Here is a 22,500-nt window from a genome sequence, read left to right on the forward strand (position 1 = left end):
GATACAGATCTAGTGGTTATAGGCTACATCTGTTACAATCATTCTAAGAATGCGAGTCAGCAAACATCTTTCCTTAATCAGTGGCGTAGCTAAGTTTGAAATATTTGTATACAGGGGTGCCCCCCCCCCCCCCAAGAAGCTGAGGACATTTTTCGTAATATGTAATAGGTAACTACAAATACCTATACGTAGGTTCCTAAATAATAAAGATATTACATACATGTATAGCTGTATGATATGTAGGTATATATCTAAATAATAAAGATATTACATACATGTATAGCTGTATGATATGTAGGTATATATCTAAATAATAAAGATATTACATACATGTATCTAAATAATAAAGATATTACATACATGTATAGCTGTATGATATGTAGGTATATATCTAAATAATAAAGATATTACATACATGTATAACTGTATGATATGTAGGTATATATCTAAATAATAAAGATATTACATGCATGTATAGCTGTATGATATGTAGGTATATGTATCTAAATAATAAAGATATTACATACATGTATCTAAATAATAAAGATATTACATCCATGTATAGCTGTATGATATGTAGGTATATATCTAAATGATAACGATGTTATAAATTCTTTTATGTAATTACCTGGGTAATAAAGGTATTGACCTTTTATTACCTGGGATAAAATAATTATAATTAGTAATTTGCCTGGTGGATATTGTTGTTTACGATTGTTTTAAAAGACACTGAATTAGAACATAAAACAAGCACTTAACATCAATGAAGAAGAAGAAATGCTTACATGAATATAAATGAAATTACAAACTAAGACAATGACACAAGGACGTGGTACCCTTGGTTCATATTTTAATGTAATATGATTAAACATTCTATCAAAATGTTCTCAAAGATGTATTGCTTTAAAAACTGCATTAGAAGTGTTATGATTTGTTCTATGGAAATGTCGACGAATACATGATTATTCTGTTTAGGTTCTTGATAAATTCAAAAAAAGTTTGACAGAATCAACACACACAATTTAAATATCACACACACCTGTGTCTAGACTTCAGTTCATTGTCCTACCTGGATATCTCCGTTGCTGGAGTCTCATGGACACCGGGAAATGTTAACGGTTAAGATTCGAGACACTGATAGGAAATGTGTGTTTGCCAAGGACACCAATGTGCTACGAAACGCACAAATAAAAAAAAGAAGATAAATAAAATTCAAAACACGAGGCTCTTAGGCCACATCGTTCACCTGAGTCACCTTGGTGATGTCGTCGTTTAGCTTTTTTGATTTTTAAAAGATGTTTTTTTTTTTCCAGTCTTTATTCCAATGAAAATCTTTGACCCCATATTGTGGCCCCAACCTAGTCCCAAATGGTCATGACAAAACCATGATTAAAGGTCACAATATGAAATATAAGGTATTGCCATAAAGAATCGATATACAAAATATGAAAACCTTGTTTCAAACAGTTTGAAAAAGCTGCCAACGTTAAAGGGAGGTCAAACTGCAAGGCTACCTAGTTTGCATCCTGCACGTTCGTGCGTTAATCGTGGTGAATGTTTTCCAGTATAATTTTGCTGTGGTAATAAACACTCAAATGAGATTGATTTTTTTTAACTGTATAGCTTCATTGCTTGTCGTTTTTGATTGACGGAAATAGTTTTCGCGAGTTTCAATTTAATATCAATAGCATTAAATATGTTATTAGTTTTACACATAAACACTATGTACTAGGTTTACCCCTGTCATTGAGACGGAAGCTCTGCCTCCAGAATAATAAGATTTACAATTTTGGGAGAAGCCTTCCTACACTACATGACGCATTTAGTTTTTCTCACAGATATGTAGTTGTAGAGAGGAGTTATGATCAATTCATGACAGTTTTGGCCCCGCCCCTAGGGTCTCGGGGTGCAGGATTCCTGAATATCCCATTGTTTCATACCGAAAAATTGGAATTAATAAAAGTTTAAAATGATGAAATGATAACGCAGGACGGACGACGCTGGATGGAGAGTAACTCGGGTCACCTAAAATCAGGCCGTCTCAAAAAGTGAGCCCAAGTGTTCATCATTTTGGACCAAAACGTCTGGGCCGAAATGGCTTTGGGCCGAAATTTCTTTGGGCCGATGCGTCCGACATTTGATCCAACAGTTAACTAGACTAGCTGGGGCCTCAGTTTTACTGTGACTAGAATCAGACACATTAACATGGCCAACTTCGCCGGGACCTGAGAGGACACGGGTGAGAGGGAGGGGTACGATGAATTTGCCGCTGCCATGGGTAAGGTTTAGTGTTTATATCTAGGGTTTTTTTATCCGCCCTGTTCTATATTACACACATAGAATCTATACACGAGCAAGTTCCAGACAGACATTGGTTCTGGAGAAGATGAAAATGGGAAAAAATTATTACCACAATGATGACAACAGAATCCAAATTTTTATAAGAAAAGCTCTCTTGAGCTTTCAGCTCAGGTGAGCTAAAAAAAAAAAAATAAAACTATATATTCATTGATTCAAAAATTAACCCACATTCTGATTTCAAATCATCACCTCTGACTTATATATATATATATATACGAGCTAGTATTTGAAATTATCTAAACAAGAATTGTCTGAAGAGAGTTTAAAACATGTCGAGTGGGTTAAAATCTTTGATAACAGTCATGAATTAAAAATGCATGTATGTGTTGTGTGTGGCATGGTGACATCACATAAAACTTCAATATGAAGGGTCAAGGTCGTAAGGTAAAAATGTTACTATCATATAACATAAGGAACACACATTTTTGAAATATTCAACCCCCATCTCTAACCATTCTTATGTTATTGTCAAATTTTTTTTTTTTTTTTTTTTTTTTTTTTTTGGCTTATGACATTTTTATTTCCCAGACCTATCACTATAACATATAACAAATAGACTAAACGATAGAAGAAAAAAAAGTGTGGAAAGCTGCCAGGGATGGGGCCCTAACTAAGCTCCACCTAAATAACAATATATATTCCCTATTACATCTCGCAGGATGTAGAAGAAGGAAAAAAAAACCTGAGAGAAATACAAGATTATATAATCATATGAGAACAAAGTTATACAAATATAAATACATGTACATCATTTCTAGAGGATATTAAAGTATTTCGTGACAACTACCCAAAGGGCCGTTCTCACACTCCAAAAAGTCTATTTTGACCCTGGGTAGTCATGTAAAAGGGAAGGCAGATCATTTCCCTTTACTTTATTTGTACATGATATGAATAGCATGCAACACAATTTGTAATATAAATATATAAGACTATAATTTTTTTACAATACTATCAAGAATATGCGAAAAAGATACCTTGTTTAATTTTTTGTATACAGATACATTGAATTCAAGGATTCCCTTTACATTCTTTCGAATGTCATAAGATTGCTCTTTTCTTTTTAATATTCTACAATACATTTTATATTTGTAAATTTTACATGCAATTAGTGATAAAAGATTATTTAAAAATACTGTTTTCTCATTGATTTCCCAAAAAAAAACCAAGAACAATGTTTTTCCATGAAACTTGAAAATTCAATGTTTTCTCAACGATTTTCCAAATTTCACAAACATTTTTACATTTCAGTACCAGATGCTCATTATCTTCTTTTTCCTTACATAGTGAACATAAATCCGTATCAGTAACTTTCCATTTCTTTAACATAACTCGGTTGCTGGTTAGATTGTTCAACAACTTGTAATTGAAATCAGCAATGTGGGTATCAAAGATATTACATATTTTTTGTTTATATATTGCACTCCAAGACTGTTTTGAAACATTGAAGCTTTTAGAATAAAAATTTTGGTGTAGAGGAGGTACAAATTTCTTATCCCGATAAATATCATAGAACATTTTACTTGAGAAATCTTTCACATGTACAATTCCCTGATTTAGCAGTAGAAAGTATGAATTATCTTTTATATGTACATTTTCATATATTATATTTTGAACATCGAAAGGTTGTAGTAATTTTCCTATGGCATTTTTTACAATATTATATTCACAAATCCAGTTTTTCTTGCAAATCAATTTATCTATAAACCATTCCATCGGCTTAATACCATTCTCATCCACCACGTCAATCACGTATTTCAGACCACTCTTTAGCCATGATTTTAGAAATATAGGTTTATTTTTAAATACCACAATATTATTACTCCATAATGGCTCCCTCAGTATATTGTTCAAACAATCTAGCCTGTTTCTACCCTTGCATTCATTAAAAGATGCGAACATTTCCTTGTAAAACATAGGAAATCCCTCCATTATCTCATACTGTTTGATATTAGTGATATTTGTTTTACTTAAATAGTCAAGATCATAATTGTTTTCCAAACATATGCTATTCACAAAATGGTATAATGGATTTCTTTTATCTAATATTTTCTTAATCCATGATATTCTTAAAGATTTAATTTTTGATAAGATATCTACAACTCCAATGCCTCCACTAATGATATTTCCGATTAATGTATTTCTTTTTATTCTATCTCTCTTATTCCAAATGAAATTGTAAATAAGTCTTTGAATTTCTTTGATAATGTTTGAATCTGGTAGGTTTAATATCGAAGCTATATATATAATTTTAGATATTGTAAGACTTTTAATTATGCAAACTTTGCCAAAAATGGTTAAGTTTCTTGTTTTCCAAGATTCAAAAAGTTTCTCTACATCGCTGGTGATTTTTGTCCAATTATTTCTCAGGCACATTTCTTTATCATGGCCAATATATACACCTAATGCTTTTACACATGAAACATTTACATAAACATTATGAATTTTCTTAAATCTGTTTTTTAAAGGTCCAGTTAATATGCATTCTGTTTTTGACATATTTAATCTCATACCCGAAACATTACTAAAATTACTTATCGCCTCGAGGGCCTTCTTTAAAGACTTTTCATTTTCCATTGGAAGGGTAGAATCATCGGCATGCTGTATTATCTTAATGTCTTTTTCCATTCCTTCTTTTTGAAACCCATGTATGCTGGGATTGTTTCTTATTGAAATTCCTAATATTTCAGCCACAAAGAGAAACAAGACTGCTGATACCGGACATCCCTGCCTTATTCCCCTATGCATCATGCAAGTTTTAGATATCCATCCATTATTTTTTATTCTGAAGATTGGATTTGCATATAAGATGTGAACCCATTTAATAAAATTTTCACCAAAGTTAAATCTTTTCAGTACTTCAAACATAAAATTCCACTCAATTGAATCAAAGGCTTTCTGAAAGTCTAAAAATAAAAGTATAAGTTCTTGATTATTTTCTTCACAATAATCAAAAATGTCCAAAATTAATCTTGCATTTAGTGCGATATTTCTTCCTTTTATATAAGCTGTTTGATTTATTGATATCAAATCATCTAGCAGTTTTTGTAAACGCCTGGCGAATACAAAAGCTATTATTTTATAGTCTGTGTTGGTAAGGCTAATTGGTCTATAATTTCCTAGGTTTTGTTCGTCTCCTTTCTTATAAATCAAAGTAATCAATGATAATCTCTGCGTAAAAGACATTGTATTTAAATCAAAAATACTTTGTAAAACACAATAGAAATATTGTTTTATTTCTTCCCAAAATGTTTGATAAAATTCACATGGTATTCCATCCAGACCAGGAGATTTATTGCTTTTCATATTTAAGAGTGCCTCTGAGCATTCCTGAAGTGAGGGAAATATTTCTAATTCATTTTTCTCCTTATCTTTCAATGTAAATTCTAAGTCTATAGCATTTATATATTCGTTGATATCCGTGGTTTGTATATTATTTGTTCTATATAAATTTTCATAAAAATTGCACATATTGTTTAGTATGTCATCATCATCGAGTATGATATCACCAGTTTCTTCTCTTAAAGCTTTAACTACATTATTTATTTGTCTTCTCTTTTCTAAATTTAAGAAGTACGAGGTATTCTTTTCTCCTTGTTCTATCCAATTGGCCCTAGACCTAACCTGTGCACCTTTTGCTTTTTTATCTACAAGCTTTGATAATTCATTTTCTAAATTTCGTTTTTGATTCATGTCAATATTATCCGCAGGTAATTCCTCAATTTTTTTGATTTCCGATTGTAAATAGGCTAACTTACTTTTATATGATTTATTTATTTTCTTTGAAAAGTCTATACAGAATATTTTTATGTTTCTTTTTAGAGTTTCCCATGATTCATGCGGTTCTACTTCATTGAAAGTGTAATTTGATAGATATTTTTTCATTTCTTCGACGAAGTCCTGGTTTTTTATCAGCGAGACATTAAATTTCCAATAGCCCGGTCCTCTTAATTTTTCATTTATAATCAGACAGAACTGTAGACTTAAATGATCTGACAATCTAACACCATTTGAATGAGACCCTGGGATTTTTTGTAGACAAAAAGATTCACATTGATAACAAAAAGATTTTGAGATAAAAATGTAATCGATTCTACTCGTAGCTATATTTTCACCATTGCACCAGGTATATCCTTTATTATTTGGTTTAACTTTTTTCCACAGGTCTATGAGCTCCAACTTATTTAGGATACTATTCAAAATATTCACACTTTTGTCTTGTTTATTTTCATCTAAAGAACAATTGAAATCACCCCCTATGAGCATGTTCTCTTGACACTCCGCATGTTTTTTTTATCCAAATATTCATACGTTTAAAAAAGCCATACTTTGCATTTATATCATTTGGTGCATATATGTTTATTATTGTTATAATCTTGTCGTCAAATTTAATATTTAGTAGTAACTTTCTTCCATCGTTAGATTTATGGATATTCAATATTTCATACGCCAAATTCTTTCGAAAAAGAATGGAGACCCCTCTACTGTAGGGCGAGTCTGAATAACAATGTATTGCTTTTCCAAACCATCTAGCATTATAAGCAATAGTATTTTTTTTCAATATAATGCGTTTCCTGTAAAAGAATAATGTCAAAATGACTATCTGAAATCCATGTGTTTAATTTAGTACGCTTTTCAGTGGTATTTAGCCCTCTACAATTAACAGAAATAAATCTCAATCTATTCATTTATTGGCTGTTTACTTTCCTGACGTAGACTTGTTGCTGGCTCGGGTTCCGCTCCGTTGCTTCGAATTTGATCTGTTTACCTGCATCTGTCTCGCCAGATTGTCTAGCATGCGTCCGAGCTTGTTTTGGCCGGGCCATCGCTGCATAACAGTATGAATGGTTCCTACATTGTTTAGCCCCGTTCCCCAGTATGTGTCCCACGTTGCCTCGGCCAAGATGTTGGTTTTCTTGATTTTACCAAGCGCCTCGCGGAATTCTTCACACTGCTTGATTTTGGACTCCAAAATCTCCCTCATAACTTCATCCCGAGAATCCAACCATGCATCGGAGACAAGGATTTGATTTCCAATCCGTTTTGCGTCGAGAGCAGTCTCTGCATTACTTATGGATTCCGCTTTGTTGAGATCGCCAGAACGCATTGCTTTCACGTGTTGAAAAGCTTGTTCGGCAGACGAGTATGTTGCCCCAAAAATTTTCAGCTCCGTGGGGAAAAAGTTGGATAACGGGTTATCCTGTCCCGGAAAAGCCACCACGTCCTCCTGCTCTGTCACATATAGTTTGCATTGCTTGGATCCCGGTGAATGTCCTGGCTCCTTGCAGATCCTACAACATGCCTCATACTCACAATTGTTTTTGTAGTGATCGTCCGCCCAGCAGTTAGTACACTGCTTTTTTGTCTCCCTGCTGGGTTGACCCTTATGAACGATGGTACATCTTAGGCCCGCACAGGTAGTAGTTCTTGGTAGAAATTTCCCGTCCATGGGCAACATGTAGACGAACCTGTTACCATTATGGAAATCAGTCATCCTGTGTGAAATGGGGTGTCTGATCTTCTCTAGCTTGATGTCACTTGTGAGCTTTGCACCATGTTTTTCTAATATTTTTGATACACAATTGTCATCGACAGATATTGGTAGGCCTTTGATAAGCACTCTTATCACTTTCTCATTCGGATTTTCCGTTCCTGCTGAATATGGGTTAGTATCAAAAACCTGGATAGATCTACTTCCCAGTTCAAAACCAGTATTCACAAGTTGCATCCTGCTTTCAGGCGACTTAACATAGATTCGCCAAAGGTCTCTGTCGCGTTGCACACAGTAAACATCGTTCACTTTAGCACTTGCTGCTACTGCAATATCATAGTCCGATATATATTTGTTCTTTTCAGTCTGAATATCCCTGTTTCTTAAGTACACTGGTTTTTGTGTACATTCCATGGCCATACTTGGAGTTGTACACGTCTGGTAGAACACACTTAGATTAAGAGCGTGAGCTGATCGTGAGTAGATACTCAGTATTCACAAAGTAAACACAGTATAAAACATACAAAACTTCAGAAAAACACTCCAAAAAGACTATCCTGAGTCAGAGTATATACGCTGCACACAAACGGTACCGATTTTTTTTTGCAAATCCCATAGAATTGTGCGAAAACTGTCAAAAACGACGGAGCAAAAAGAACACAGCCGTTCTTCTCTTGCTCGTCACGTGACCGTCATGTTATTGTCAAATTTAAAGTTTTTATATTCTACATGTATGTCTGTCAAGTGAGTTAAAACAAAAGGATTGTGACATCTTAACATTGGATGCCTTTGGTCAGGATTTGTCTCAAGAAATATACATGTCAAATGTGGAATTAAGCTCTTATCTGTAATAGTTCTAAACTTACATAATTTATGAATTATGACAATATGACAAGGTCAGATATACCATGTTCTGAATTTAAAATCTTTTGATTGAAATAAATAAATATACTCACTGATACAGTCTGATAATTGGCTTGCAGTAGGGGTGATTTGACTATAATTATTTTCCAAATCTGTAATGAAATGGGCGTCGTATCATTATCAAGCTTTGGTAATTGGTATATACATGTATATCACACTAATACACTTTAGTACCTGTGTGCATGCAAATAAATCATCAGATTTTGTGTCATGTTAAACCATCTGAATTTATAATCCATTCAGCTTAAATTTAGAGAAATTAATGATATACATCAACCTTTAAACATTTTTATAAACACTTATTGAACTTTTCACCACTTTCATCTTGTTTTGGTGTGATTCTATTGTTTCTTAATTCAAAGATTTGTGGATAAACATTGTGTTGTAGTACAGATTTTAAAAATCCCTACATTAAACCCCCCCCCCCCCCCCCCAGATTGATTTAATGTTGTTGTTTTTTTTACTGTGGGGATTTATCATTTTAATCATTATTATTTTAAAAAGAATCATTTCATCAAATGAATTGTTTGCATTGACACATCATGAGAACTTGCATCAAAATTGTCTAGCAATCAAAGACAGTTTTCAAAGAAAAATAACAGAGAAAATTCGACATTTATACTTACCACTTCCAACGGGAACAAATATTTCCCTTGAAACATTGAAGTTTACTGCTCTGTCTGCTTTACACTTTCCTTTGTGTAGTAGATAACTACATTTGCTGGTGGTTGCCTTCAGTAAATCCCCAAAGAATCGCAATGACCTCGGCATACTAGTAAGCATCTGCACCGTGCACGATAGTTTAAACAGTTAAACTTTTACGTCGAATTCTAAGTACCCCGATCTGTACAGCAGGGGGTCAATCTCGGTTGATTACACACAGTTCCAACTTTAAAATATCTTGAATATCCACTTATGTCTTTTGAACAATTATTAAGGGTTGACAAGTCCCTAAAATAAGGACCACTCCTAGAAAAACTTCACGTTTCTATCACTTGTCAGCCATATCTGTTTACCCACGAAACTTTGATAAGGTCCGGGCTGAATATTTATTTTTCACCATCAAATTAAAAAAATAATTAATTCCACGTTTACACTTGATAAAAAAAATCGAGATAAGTGAAAAATGTTCTAAATAAATACTGTTTTCTTCGAAAATTACAATTTATACAAGTTTCGGATCATTTTACATTTTTTACGCCAAGGGAGGTAACTCAAATTACTGGCTTTTTGGCTACTTCTGTCAGTAAATGCTCAACAACAGCATTGTTTCCCAGCAATTTTATTGTTTCATCTTAATTATTAAGGAATTTCCTTCAAATATTGTTTTTACTTTCTGGACAAATTTTATTGTATTGGGTATTATTTAACTTTACAAAATGATCATTTTCTATAGATTATATAGTGTCCTCGAATTTATGAAATAGGCCAAGTTTTGGCATCTAACAATGTTTTTTGTGAAATTCACTTTACATACGATAAAATTGGCGTATGATCTTAACTTTTATTGGGTATGAATAAAATTTTGGGGAATTGCATGTGCCAGCCGTATTATAGCTACTGCCTGATATCTCCGTGGACGGCCTCTTAATGGCAAATAAAATTACATATTACTCGCCCTTGATGACAGGTGGCGCAAGCCTCGTTGACGTTCAACACTCTTATTTCCTCCTTAGCGAAAGAGCGTCGTTACCGATTATATTACTTTGCCAAGATAGAATTTCACCAGCATAATGACAGATTACGGTTCCTGGAACCTTACCGCCTTGAGAAGCGAACTCAAGAAACGAAATGCGCGAGTATCGGGGCGAAAAAGAGAACTCGTTGAAAGGTCTGAACGGTTTTTTATTCTAGTTCGAATTTTCTCATCATAAATATTGAAATCGTGAATCTCGAGAGAATAAAGACTATATTGTAAAACCATTCGATGTATTTCATTAAAAACGTAAGCTTGTTGCATCAGAATGAAATTTCCTTACGTTAATCTGGTTTCACCATTTACTTTAGATATTTAAAAACATCATCGATGTGATGCAATACTATCAATCAACAATGTCAGTATACACAATCGCTCACGAGTGCCATTTCTGGTACAATGTCCTGGTCTCTTTTTATTAGGATATTATCAACATTTCAAATTACAATATTTTCAATCATATAACATACAATCATCACTATTTTCTGAAGTTCAAGGATTGATAAACGTTTTATATTTTCTTTTTATGGTGACCTGGCCAAGCCCCCCCCCCCCTTTTATTTTTTAAAACTATAACGATTTTTTCTGGGTTAATTTTTCTGAAACGCAAAAATATGATTTTGGCTGAATCTTCCTCAGGACTGAAAATGATAGCTCTATGTGCCTGCATGCAGTTACATGTACATTGCCCGCCCTGTCAAATGACAGGTCTAAAACTATTACCTTGTCTGTTAAATAAAATTTAATGATACGAGACTTTTTTGGCCCTGACTGTAATATTAAGTACAGACTTTACTACCCCATTTTATAGGCCATTAATGCTACATATATGACATTATGTACAATATGGACCTTGAAATATTCTCTTTCAGACTTGATGCATACGACAGAAACTATAACTTTGGTGGTGGTGAAAGAGTTGAAAGGGAGTACTGCATGGAAGTCCCGAGTTATGAGAAATATAAAGACATTAATAAAGATACTGTGATTACAAGAATTAAAGAAGAAGCTGTATGTGCATACTTGGGGAAAATGAACAGAGAAATTGATGCAAATGTTAGATACCTTTATGAAAGCAAATTTTTAAAGTATGCAAGATTGGCATGTGAAGATGGGCTATTCTTTGTGAAAGCTGAATGCAAGGCACAGATGAAGAAAACAATGTCGTATGCTGTCGATGCAAGTTTTGATGTTGATGGATGTGTTGTTGAATGTCAATGTGAGTGTGCAGTAGGAATGGGTCCAGTTGCAGCATGTAAGCATGTATGTGTTATTTTGTATGCTCTACAGAAATTCTGTGAGAATGGTGACTTGACTACTGAGGAAACTTGCACCCAAAATTTGCAAACATTTCACCAAACAAAACCCTACAAGGGGAGTCCGATTAAAGCTAAAGACCTCCCTCTTGCAAATAATGCTGAAGTCATTTATGACCCACGTCCACTTCAATTTAGGAACATGTCTGGATATCATGACACCTTTAGGAACGTTTGGTTGAATCACCCATCAGTAAATACATTACCAATTTCACATTTATTTTCAATCGCAAACACAACTGCAATGGATTCTGACCATGATTATTTTCAGGAGAAACTTTCTGAAATGTGGCTGAAAAATTCCAATATTACAAACATTACTAGTATGGAAATTGAAAAATTTGAAAATCAAACTCGTGGCCAAAGCATCAATCCTCTATGGCAGTCAGAAAGGTGCAAGAGAATTCACTCCTCAAATTTTGGAAAAATCTGCAAATGTACAGAAAAAACTAATATGCATAATCTTGCCAATCGTTTAACTAAATATACCCCACAAATCAATGTTGCACCCATAATCCATGGTAGATGTTACGAGTCAGTAGCCATAAAAAGCTTTGAAGAAAAATGCAAAGTAAAAACTCAAAAATGTGGCACATTTGTATCCAAATCCCACCCATTTCTTGCAGCATCTCCAGATGCTGTAATTGATGAAACCTCCATTTTAGAGGTAAAATGCCCATTCACTGCAAAACATGAACATATTTCTAATGAAACTGTTCCCTTTTTGAAGAATGTAAATGCTTCCTTAGAACTTGATATGTCACATGATTACTTCTATCAAATACAAGGGCAGTTATTCTGTACAAACAGAACTGAATGCACTTTAGTAGTGTACACATTCAAAGACCTCAAAGTTATACCAGTGCCAAGAGATGAGGAATTTATTGAAAACATGATTCACAAATGAGAATCATTTTTTGAAAAATATTTCAGAAGTGCAGTGTTGAACAAATTTTATCATCACATCTAAGTGTCATATTTGGACACTGAGTCATGGTATTAATTGTAGCAAGACATTGTTTATAATATATCACCAAACCCATTTAGTGATTGTCAATTTCTTATGTTGTGGTTTCATATATTTTTTTATAAAAAAAAAATTCATATCATTTGATGTTTTAATATTTTAGTATTTGTTAGAGACTTGGAATACAAAAAATAAAGTTATTGGAGCCCGGAGAGTACAAATCATATGAAAATACATAAATATGTTTATACTTCACAGACCATAACAATCTTAACTCTTAAGCATGTTTGGGTACAATACATTTTCTGAAGTTGCACATAGTGAAGCATACAAAGACAATTTCACTTGCTAACTTTGTCTCGGTGCTGTTCAAGGGGCCCTTCAAAATTTTAAATGTTTTTGCTAATCCAATTATCCGTTCAATATGCACCCTTTTACTAGATATTTTGCGATCATGCAACACAGTGTTTCCCGACATACGGTTTTTCTTCTTAAAAAATGTTGGAATATTAATTTTAACATCCCTGCAAGCAAACATGTCTTGCACGTTAAAGCCCTTGTCAGACATCACTGAATCGCCTGGCTCGCACTGATTCAACAAGGAACTGCGTTCCACAAGTTGACGATCATTTGCAGAACCTCCAAAAGCTGATGAGATGAAAGATACAAGACCACCAGGTGTTGAGCCAACGAGTACCTTCACAGTATTCCGATTCTTGTATGTAGAGAAAGTAGACTGCTGGGCTATTGGTGGCTTTGGTTTCTTGACAGCAATCTCGGTACCATCAATGATTAACCGTGTTGTTGGGAACTTCGAATAAAAATCCCTTGGAGCAAAGAAATTCACCAACTCTCTGTCAGGCCAAAAGTTAACCTCTTGCCACTGCCTGTACATGAAGTTGACCCATGTCAGCCATATATTTTCAACAGTTGTTGTGGACACTGAAAAAAGCCTACTAAGTTCAAAGTTAGTTTTATATTGTCTTAGTTTGATCAAGGTCAGAAACAACTGGTTCTCAATTGTCAGATTCTGCACCTGGTTGTATATGTAGTTCAAATGAAATGCAGCCTCACCTAAACTATACAGCACGTGTAAAAAATCTGTGTATGTTGCTAGTCCAGTATAGAACATAAAACCTTCACTATCGTTAATGAAATTTTCCACTGACATTATTGGCAATGACATGGTTTGGCATGAACTTTCTGTATAAACTGGTGCAGCATCAGAGGATTCATAACTACATGACGGCATTGGTTCATTACTTTCGCAACTACTTGTTTCTACAAAATTACCAATGTTGGAAAAAATGGCTACTTGAGACTCGTCATTGGAAATCGGACTAGTACAGGCTTGCTCCACTTTTCTCTTGCGTGTAATGCGTCGTTGGTTTCTGTCATCTTCGCATATCCTTGAGCTGCTCCAAGGGAATATTGAAGGAACGGCATGAGGCTTCCTTTGCCTTCTGAGAGGATCAGCACCTAAACAATATCAATATGACAAATAATGATAATGCACAAACATGCTTAACTTATACATAAACTATAAATATGATTAATGATGTACCATATTCAAACATGCTTGCTATAAATCGCCTAATGAAATCTATTTATCAAGAAGGTTTTCTAAATATTGATCAAAATAATTCTTGTTAAGAATTTTAAAGATACAAATTTAAAACATCTTATCCTGTCATTCCTGTGAGACACGCCATCCTCACACTAGTACAGCCCTCGTGTACAGCCCCTGTATCCACGATATGGTACATGTATGTGTCTTCGGTGTTTTTGTCTGCAGTCTCCTGAGTTTCAGTTGCTGATTATGACATATCAAAATAGACATGACAATGCCAATTTCATTGTGTAAAGAAACAAAAACTGGCAGTTTCATTTCATACTTTGATTGATGTCAAATACACATTCAATATGGGTGGCTTTTTCTGAAGTTGAGAATACAACAGAATGTAACATAAAATATTTCAAACAACAAAACAAAACAATAAACAATTTGAAACACTGTCATCATTATGACCCATGTACTATACCTTTGTAACATATATGTTTACATGATAGAAAAGTATAATTTGAAGAAAAAAATCCATTATTTCTGGCTCTGACATAGACATTAGATCGTATTTACATAAGTAATATCGGGCTACATGACGACAATATTACCAGACACATAGCAACGGTGGGATTTCTTGACAATGTACTAAGGCTGGCGCTGGCTGCCCCCCCCCCCCTCCCCTTTCTTTTAGTGAATAGTAGTGGAAATGTAGACTTGAACTGATAAATTGAATCCATGTGCTGAAGGACCAACCCTGTACCTTTCCCTTAATAAGGAAAACCCCTTTTTACTTTTAATATTACATGTAGGAAAAACGATGCTATGTGTCTAAATCTGTAAATCACTCATTAACTGCAAGTATTGCAACAAATTATAATACCATCAACTAAAATCAACATTAATTAATTTATGAATCATATCAGATTAAAACCCTGTCAAGTGAATCAACCCACCGTATCTAGTTTCCGTTTCAAAGTCATCATCCTTGAAATGTTGATGACATACTACACTCAGCTCCGTGGATGTGGTGACCAAAACTTGTGCTTATCTGTAGCGCTATTTCGCCTAATAGCGACAATCCACTGTCGTTTGATGGTCTCATCCGTTGGAAATCTAAGGCCCCCGCGATTTGAGCACCCCGGCACGCAGCAACAAGACGGCATTTTGCATCAAAAACTCGATGTGACACTTCGATTACTCGTACACTGCACTGTACACTATTGACACCGGAAGTAAGATTGAACGTCAACGAGTAGTGCGCCACCTGTGTTATATATAGGGGGAATAACCGACAATTATTGACCATTGTAACCGCTTTTTTTTTTTCTTTTTTAATTTTTTTTTTTTTTTTTTTTTAGAAATGACACGTCTGAATGATGCCCAATGCAATAACGCAATATTGGACGACTGGAAACAGGAGAGTCGGAATTTACACTTACAGAAGATTTCAATGTTGCACAACGAAATATAGTCCGCCTTTGGAGCAGATATCAACAGAATGTTTCAACAAATGATCATAAAGCAGATAAACCACGTGTGACATAAATAGCATAGGGTCGCTTTCATCTGATGATTTGAACATATTTTATTGTATGCATATACCAAAGGATTGGTTACAAGTTCTAGCAACTTAGACAACCTCTCCCGAATACAAAATATATTATGCTATACATGTACAAATAAAGATTGTTGTACCACAGAAAATATAATATTAGTACTATGATGTACAATTATGATAATATACAATGTGTCTGGTTGCGTCATCTTCGTCAGCTATTCACAACCCCGGCATCTATCTACAGCGTCTGTCATTCTCTAGATTTCCGGAACATCAGATCAGACTGTTCGCAATCGACTACGGGTAAACTGGTTCCCCGCTGATTGATGCTACACACGAGGTCAACAGGGTACCAGTTTAGACTACGGGATGATGAGATTAGAGCGCACAGCTCAGCACTGTTCGTGACATTGTTCTAATTCCGCAATAACCCCGAAATCGACTTCAGTGGAGTATGGCAACGATGATGTACAGTTTGGTTCAACAGTAGTGGGGAAAAAACCCCAGCGTTCTAAACGGATTTTAATATAGCGCTAAATCATAGCGCCTCTCGTAGTGAGGCTCTGGAAGTGACGTCACCATTTGAAAGAAAAGGACAAATCATATATTTACATGGTTTTAATAGTGATATACTTAAGGGAAACAATGCCTGTTTATTTATAGACGTTTGAGACGACTAGTCCTGGCGCAGTCACTTTACTATAAAACTCCGCTGTAGAGATAATAACGTCATTCATATAATTGTGGAAACGGGCACACCTTCGTATTGATGATTGAACTATTTGGAATACCCATGACGTCGCTACATGGGTATCTTTAAACAATATCTGGTAAATAGTACATACGTATAGCTACTACCCGGTAAATAGAACATACGTCTAGGTGCTACCCGGTAAATAGAACATACGTCTAGGTACTACCCGGTAAATAGAACATACGTCTAGCTGCTACCCGGTAAATAGTACATACGTCTAGCTGCTACCCGGTAAATAGAACATACGTCTAGCTGCTACCCGGTAAATAGAACATACGTCTAGCTGCTACCCGGTAAATAGTACATACGTCTAGCTACTACCCGGTAAATAGTACATACGTCTAGCTGCTACCCGGTAAATAGTGCATACGTCTAGCTGCGACCCGGTAAATAGAACATACGTCTAGCTACTACCCGGTAAATAGTACATACGTCTAGTTGCTACCCGGTAAATAGAACATACGTCTAGCTGCGACCCGGTAAATAGTACATACGTCTAGCTGCTACCCGGTAAATAGTACATACGTCTAGCTGCTACTCGGTAAATAGTACATACGTCTAGCTACTACCCGGTAAATAGTACATACGTCTAGCTACTACCCGGTAAATAGTACGTGTATACGTATAGCTACTATCCGGTAAATAGTACATACGTCTAGCTACTACCCGGTAAATAGTACGTGTATACGTATAGCTACTACCCGGTAAATAGTACATACGTATAGCTACTACCCGGTAAATAGTACATACGTATAGCTACTACCCGGTAAATAGTACGTGTATACGTATAGCTACTACCCGGTAAATAGTACATACGTATAGCTACTACCCGGTAAATAGTACATACGTATAGCTACTACCCGGTAAATAGTACATACGTCTAGCTACTACCCGGTAAATAGTACATACGTATAGCTACTACCCGGTAAATAGTACATACGTATAGCTACTACCCGGTAAATAGTACATACGTATAGCTACTACCCGGTAAATAGTACATACGTCTAGCTACTACCCGGTAAATAGTACATACGTATAGCTACTACCCGGTAAATAGTACGTGTATACGTATAGCTACTACCCGGTAAATAGTACATACGTATAGCTACTACCCGGTAAATAGTACATACGTATAGCTACTACCCGGTAAATAGAACATACGTCTAACTACTACCCGGTAAATAGCACGTGTATACGTATAGCTACTACCCGGTAAATAGTACATACGTATAGCTACTACCCGGTAAATAGTACGTGTATACGTATAGCTACTACCCGGTAAATAGAACATACGTCTAGCTACTACCCGGTAAATAGTACATACGTCTAGCTACTACCCGGTAAATAGTACATACGTCTAGCTACTACCCGGTAAATAGTACATACGTCTAGCTACTACCCGGTAAATAGTACATACGTCTAGCTACTACCCGGTAAATAGTACATACGTCTAGCTACTACCCGGTAAATAGAACATACGTCTAGCTGCTACCCGGTAAATAGTACATACGTCTAGCTACTACCCGGTAAATAGTACATACGTCTAGCTACTACCCGGTAAATAGTACATACGTCTAGCTACTACCCGGTAAATAGAACATACATATAGCTGCTACCCGGTAAATAGTACATACGTCTAGCTACTACCCGGTAAATAGAACATACGTCTAGCTACTACCCGGTAAATAGAACATACGTCTAGCTACTACCCGGTAAATAGAACATACGTCTAGCTACTACCCGGTAAATAGAACATACGTCTAGCTACTACCCGGTAAATAGAACATACGTCTAGCTACTACCCGGTAAATAGAACATACGTCTAGGTGCTACCCGGTAAATAGAACATACGTCTAGCTACTACCCGGTAAATAGAACATACGTCTAGGTGCTACCCGGTAAATAGAACATACGTCTAGCTACTACCCGGTAAATAGAACATACGTCTAGGTGCTACCCGGTAAATAGAACATACGTCTAGCTACTACCCGGTAAATAGTACATACGTATAGCTACTACCCGGTAAATAGAACATACGTCTAGCTACTACCCGGTAAATAGTACATACGTCTAGCTACTACCCGGTAAATAGTACATACGTCTAGCTGCTACCCGGTAAATAGAACATACGTCTAGGTGCTACCCGGTAAATAGAACATACGTCTAGCTACTACCCGGTAAATAGTACATACGTATAGCTGCTACCCGGTAAATAGAACATACGTCTAGCTACTACCCGGTAAATAGAACATACGTCTAGGTGCTACCCGGTAAATAGAACATACATCTAGCTACTACCCGGTAAATAGAACATACGTCTAGGTGCTACCCGGTAAATAGAACATACGTCTAGCTACTACCCGGTAAATAGTACATACGTATAGCTACTACCCGGTAAATAGAACATACGTCTAGCTACTACCCGGTAAATAGTACATACGTCTAGCTACTACCCGGTAAATAGAACATACGTCTAGGTACTACCCGGTAAATAGCACGTGTATACGTGTAGCTACTACCCGGTAAATAGTACGTGTATACGTGTAGCTACTACCCGGTAAATAGAACATACGTCTAGCTGCTACCCGGTAAATAGTACATACGTCTAGCTACTACCCGGTAAATAGAACATACGTATAGCTACTACCCGGTAAATAGAACATACGTCTAGCTACTACCCGGTAAATAGAACATACGTATAGCTACTACCCGGTAAATAGAACATACGTCTAGCTACTACCCGGTAAATAGAACATACGTCTAGGTGCTACCCGGTAAATAGAACATACGTCTAGCTACTACCCGGTAAATAGAACATACGTCTAGGTGCTACCCGGTAAATAGAACATACGTCTAGCTACTACCCGGTAAATAGTACATACGTATAGCTACTGCCCGGTAAATAGAACATACGTCTAGCTACTACCCGGTAAATAGTACATACGTCTAGCTGCTACCCGGTAAATAGTACATACGTCTAGCTGCTACCCGGTAAATAGAACATACGTCTAGGTGCTACCCGGTAAATAGAACATACGTCTAGCTACTACCCGGTAAATAATACATACGTATAGCTACTACCCGGTAAATAGAACATACGTCTAGGTGCTACCCGGTAAATAGAACATACGTCTAGCTACTACCCGGTAAATAGAACATACGTCTAGGTGCTACCCGATAAATAGAACATACGTCTAGCTACTACCCGGTAAATAGTACATACGTATAGCTACTACCCGGTAAATAGAACATACGTCTAGCTACTACCCGGTAAATAGTACATACGTCTAGCTACTACCTGGTAAATAGAACATACGTCTAGCTACTACCCGGTAAATAGAACATACGTCTAGGTGCTACCCGGTAAATAGAACATACGTCTAGCTACTACCCGGTAAATAGTACATACGTATAGCTACTACCCGGTAAATAGAACATACGTCTAGCTACTACCCGGTAAATAGTACATACGTCTAGCTGCTACCCGGTAAATAGAACATACGTCTAGCTACTACCCGGTAAATAGTACATACGTATAGCTACTACCCGGTAAATAGAACATACGTCTAGCTACTACCCGGTAAATAGAACATACGTCTAGGTGCTACCCGGTAAATAGAACATACGTCTAGCTACTACCCGGTAAATAGAACATACGTCTAGGTGCTACCCGGTAAATAGTACATACGTATAGCTACTACCCGGTAAATAGAACATACGTCTAGCTACTACCCGGTAAATAGAACATACGTCTAGGTGCTACCCGGTAAATAGTACATACGTCTAGGTGCTACCCGGTAAATAGAACATACGTCTAGCTACTACCCGGTAAATAGTACATACGTATAGCTACTACCCGGTAAATAGAACATACGTCTAGCTGCTACCCGGTAAATAGTACATACGTATAGCTACTACCCGGTAAATAGAACATACGTCTAGCTACTACCCGGTAAATAGAACATATGTCTAGGTGCTACCCGGTAAATAGAACATACGTCTAGCTGCTACCCGGTAAATAGAACATACGTCTAGCTGCTACCCGGTAAATAGAACATACGTCTAGCTACTACCCGGTAAATAGAACATACGTCTAGGTGCTACCCGGTAAATAGAACATACGTCTAGCTACTACCCGGTAAATAGAACATACGTCTAGGTGCTACCCGGTAAATAGTACATACGTATAGCTACTACCCGGTAGATAGAACATACGTCTAGCTACTACCCGGTAAATAGAACATACGTCTAGGTGCTACCCGGTAAATAGTACATACGTCTAGGTGCTACCCGGTAAATAGAACATACGTCTAGCTACTACCCGGTAAATAGAACATACGTCTAGGTGCTACCCGGTAAATAGTACATACGTATAGCTACTACCCGGTAGATAGAACATACGTCTAGCTACTACCCGGTAAATAGAACATACGTCTAGGTGCTACCCGGTAAATAGTACATACGTCTAGGTGCTACCCGGTAAATAGAACATACGTCTAGCTACTACCCGGTAAATAGTACATACGTATAGCTACTACCCGGTAAATAGAACATACGTCTAGCTACTACCCGGTAAATAGTACATACGTATAGCTACTACCCGGTAAATAGAACATACGTCTAGCTACTACCCGGTAAATAGAACATACGTCTAGGTGCTACCCGGTAAATATAACATACGTCTAGCTACTACCCGGTAAATAGTACATACGTATAGCTACTACCCGGTAAATAGAACATACGTCTAGCTACTACCCGGTAAATAGTACATACGTATAGCTACTACCCGGTAAATAGAAGATACGTCTAGCTACTACCCGGTAAATAGTACATACGTCTAGCTACTACCCGGTAAATAGAACATACGTCTAGCTACTACCCGGTAAATAGAACATACGTCTAGCTGCTACCCGGTAAATAGAATATACGTCTAGCTGCTACCCGGTAAATAGAACATACGTCTAGCTACTACCCGGTAAATAGAACATACGTCTAGGTGCTACCCGGTAAATAGAACATACGTCTAGCTACTACCCGGTAAATAGTACATACGTCTAGCTACTACCCGGTAAATAGTACATACGTCTAGCTGCTACCCGGTAAATAGTCCCTAATGTAACGTATGTGGTTTTAAATAAAAAAATGGCTTCAATTTCAAGATATGAGAATATATAGATAAACTCCTAATTTATGATACTGTCTACATTGTGTTTAAATTACCAGTTTACTCAATCGTTTCAGACGTGTTTTACCCGTACCACCTCTCGCATGACTGAAACTGGTTTTTGTGACCTCTATTGTTCATTTCTTTCGATACCTTATAGAGTAAGGTAGCTCATTACACTAAAATTTTATCTAATGGCTCGTTAAAACGGTATCAGGGCAACTCGCCCCCAAGACAAGTCGCCCCCACTTTTGGACAACTCGCCCTCACTTTGGGACAACTCGCTCCCTCTTTGGGACATCTCGCCCCCTCTCTTGAGATAACTCGCCCCTTCATATTATACATGTTTACAATTATTATTTTTGGTCTAAATCCAAAAGCAAAAATAAAAAAATTTCTTATAGATAGTATATACATCAAAGAAAAAAGACATGTTCACACAAACAACGAACTTCGTGTCTTTTTATGTAAGACGAAAGATTTTAGTTAAGTAAATTCATCATCACTTTTATGTACATGTAAAATATATAATTTCAGCGGAAACAAGTTAGCGTTTGGTATAGGGAGAGTATCAGCTTGGTCTACAGCTGACGTAGTATAATTATCTGTTATCTGCGTCTGTCTAATTGTTTGATTTTCCCCAAGCTGTTATGAATTTACTTCAAACGTTTAGGTACTCACCATCACAGTACTTTTCACTTTGAAATC

The 22,500-nt window shown here is 36.2% G+C and overlaps 2 protein-coding genes and 1 pseudogene across 2 annotated transcripts; 2 read left to right on the forward strand and 1 right to left on the reverse strand.

Moving 5' to 3' along the window:
• The first annotated feature begins 2,124 nt into the window (after positions 1-2,124).
• Positions 2,125-22,500, forward strand: part of LOC125666045 (fatty acid-binding protein homolog 9-like) — a 26,859-nt pseudogene continuing 6,483 nt past the window's right edge.
• On the forward strand, positions 10,465-12,896 carry LOC130050771 (uncharacterized). Its single transcript, XM_056151304.1, has 2 exons — positions 10,465-10,604; positions 11,342-12,896. The coding sequence occupies exons 1-2, from the start codon at positions 10,507-10,509 to the stop codon at positions 12,690-12,692; spliced, it is 1,449 nt and encodes a 482-aa protein (XP_056007279.1). The 5' UTR covers positions 10,465-10,506; the 3' UTR covers positions 12,693-12,896.
• On the reverse strand, positions 12,888-14,972 carry LOC125671841 (uncharacterized). Its single transcript, XM_048907797.2, has one exon. It carries the CDS (start codon positions 14,002-14,004, stop codon positions 13,030-13,032), a length of 975 nt encoding a protein of 324 aa, XP_048763754.2. The 5' UTR covers positions 14,005-14,972; the 3' UTR covers positions 12,888-13,029.

Source organism: Ostrea edulis, chromosome 10 (assembly GCF_947568905.1).
Source record: "Ostrea edulis chromosome 10, xbOstEdul1.1, whole genome shotgun sequence".
Taxonomy (NCBI): domain Eukaryota; kingdom Metazoa; phylum Mollusca; class Bivalvia; order Ostreida; family Ostreidae; genus Ostrea; species Ostrea edulis.

Coding starts and splice junctions, on each gene's coding strand:
- LOC130050771 (XM_056151304.1), top strand. CDS start 10,507: ATGACAGATTACGGTTCCTGGAACCTTACCGCCTTGAGAAGCGAACTC. Junction 10,605..11,341: donor AAAAGAGAACTCGTTGAAAG/GTCTGAACGGTT, acceptor ATTCTCTTTCAG/ACTTGATGCATACGACAGAA.
- LOC125671841 (XM_048907797.2), bottom strand. CDS start 14,004: ATGCCGTCATGTAGTTATGAATCCTCTGATGCTGCACCAGTTTATACA.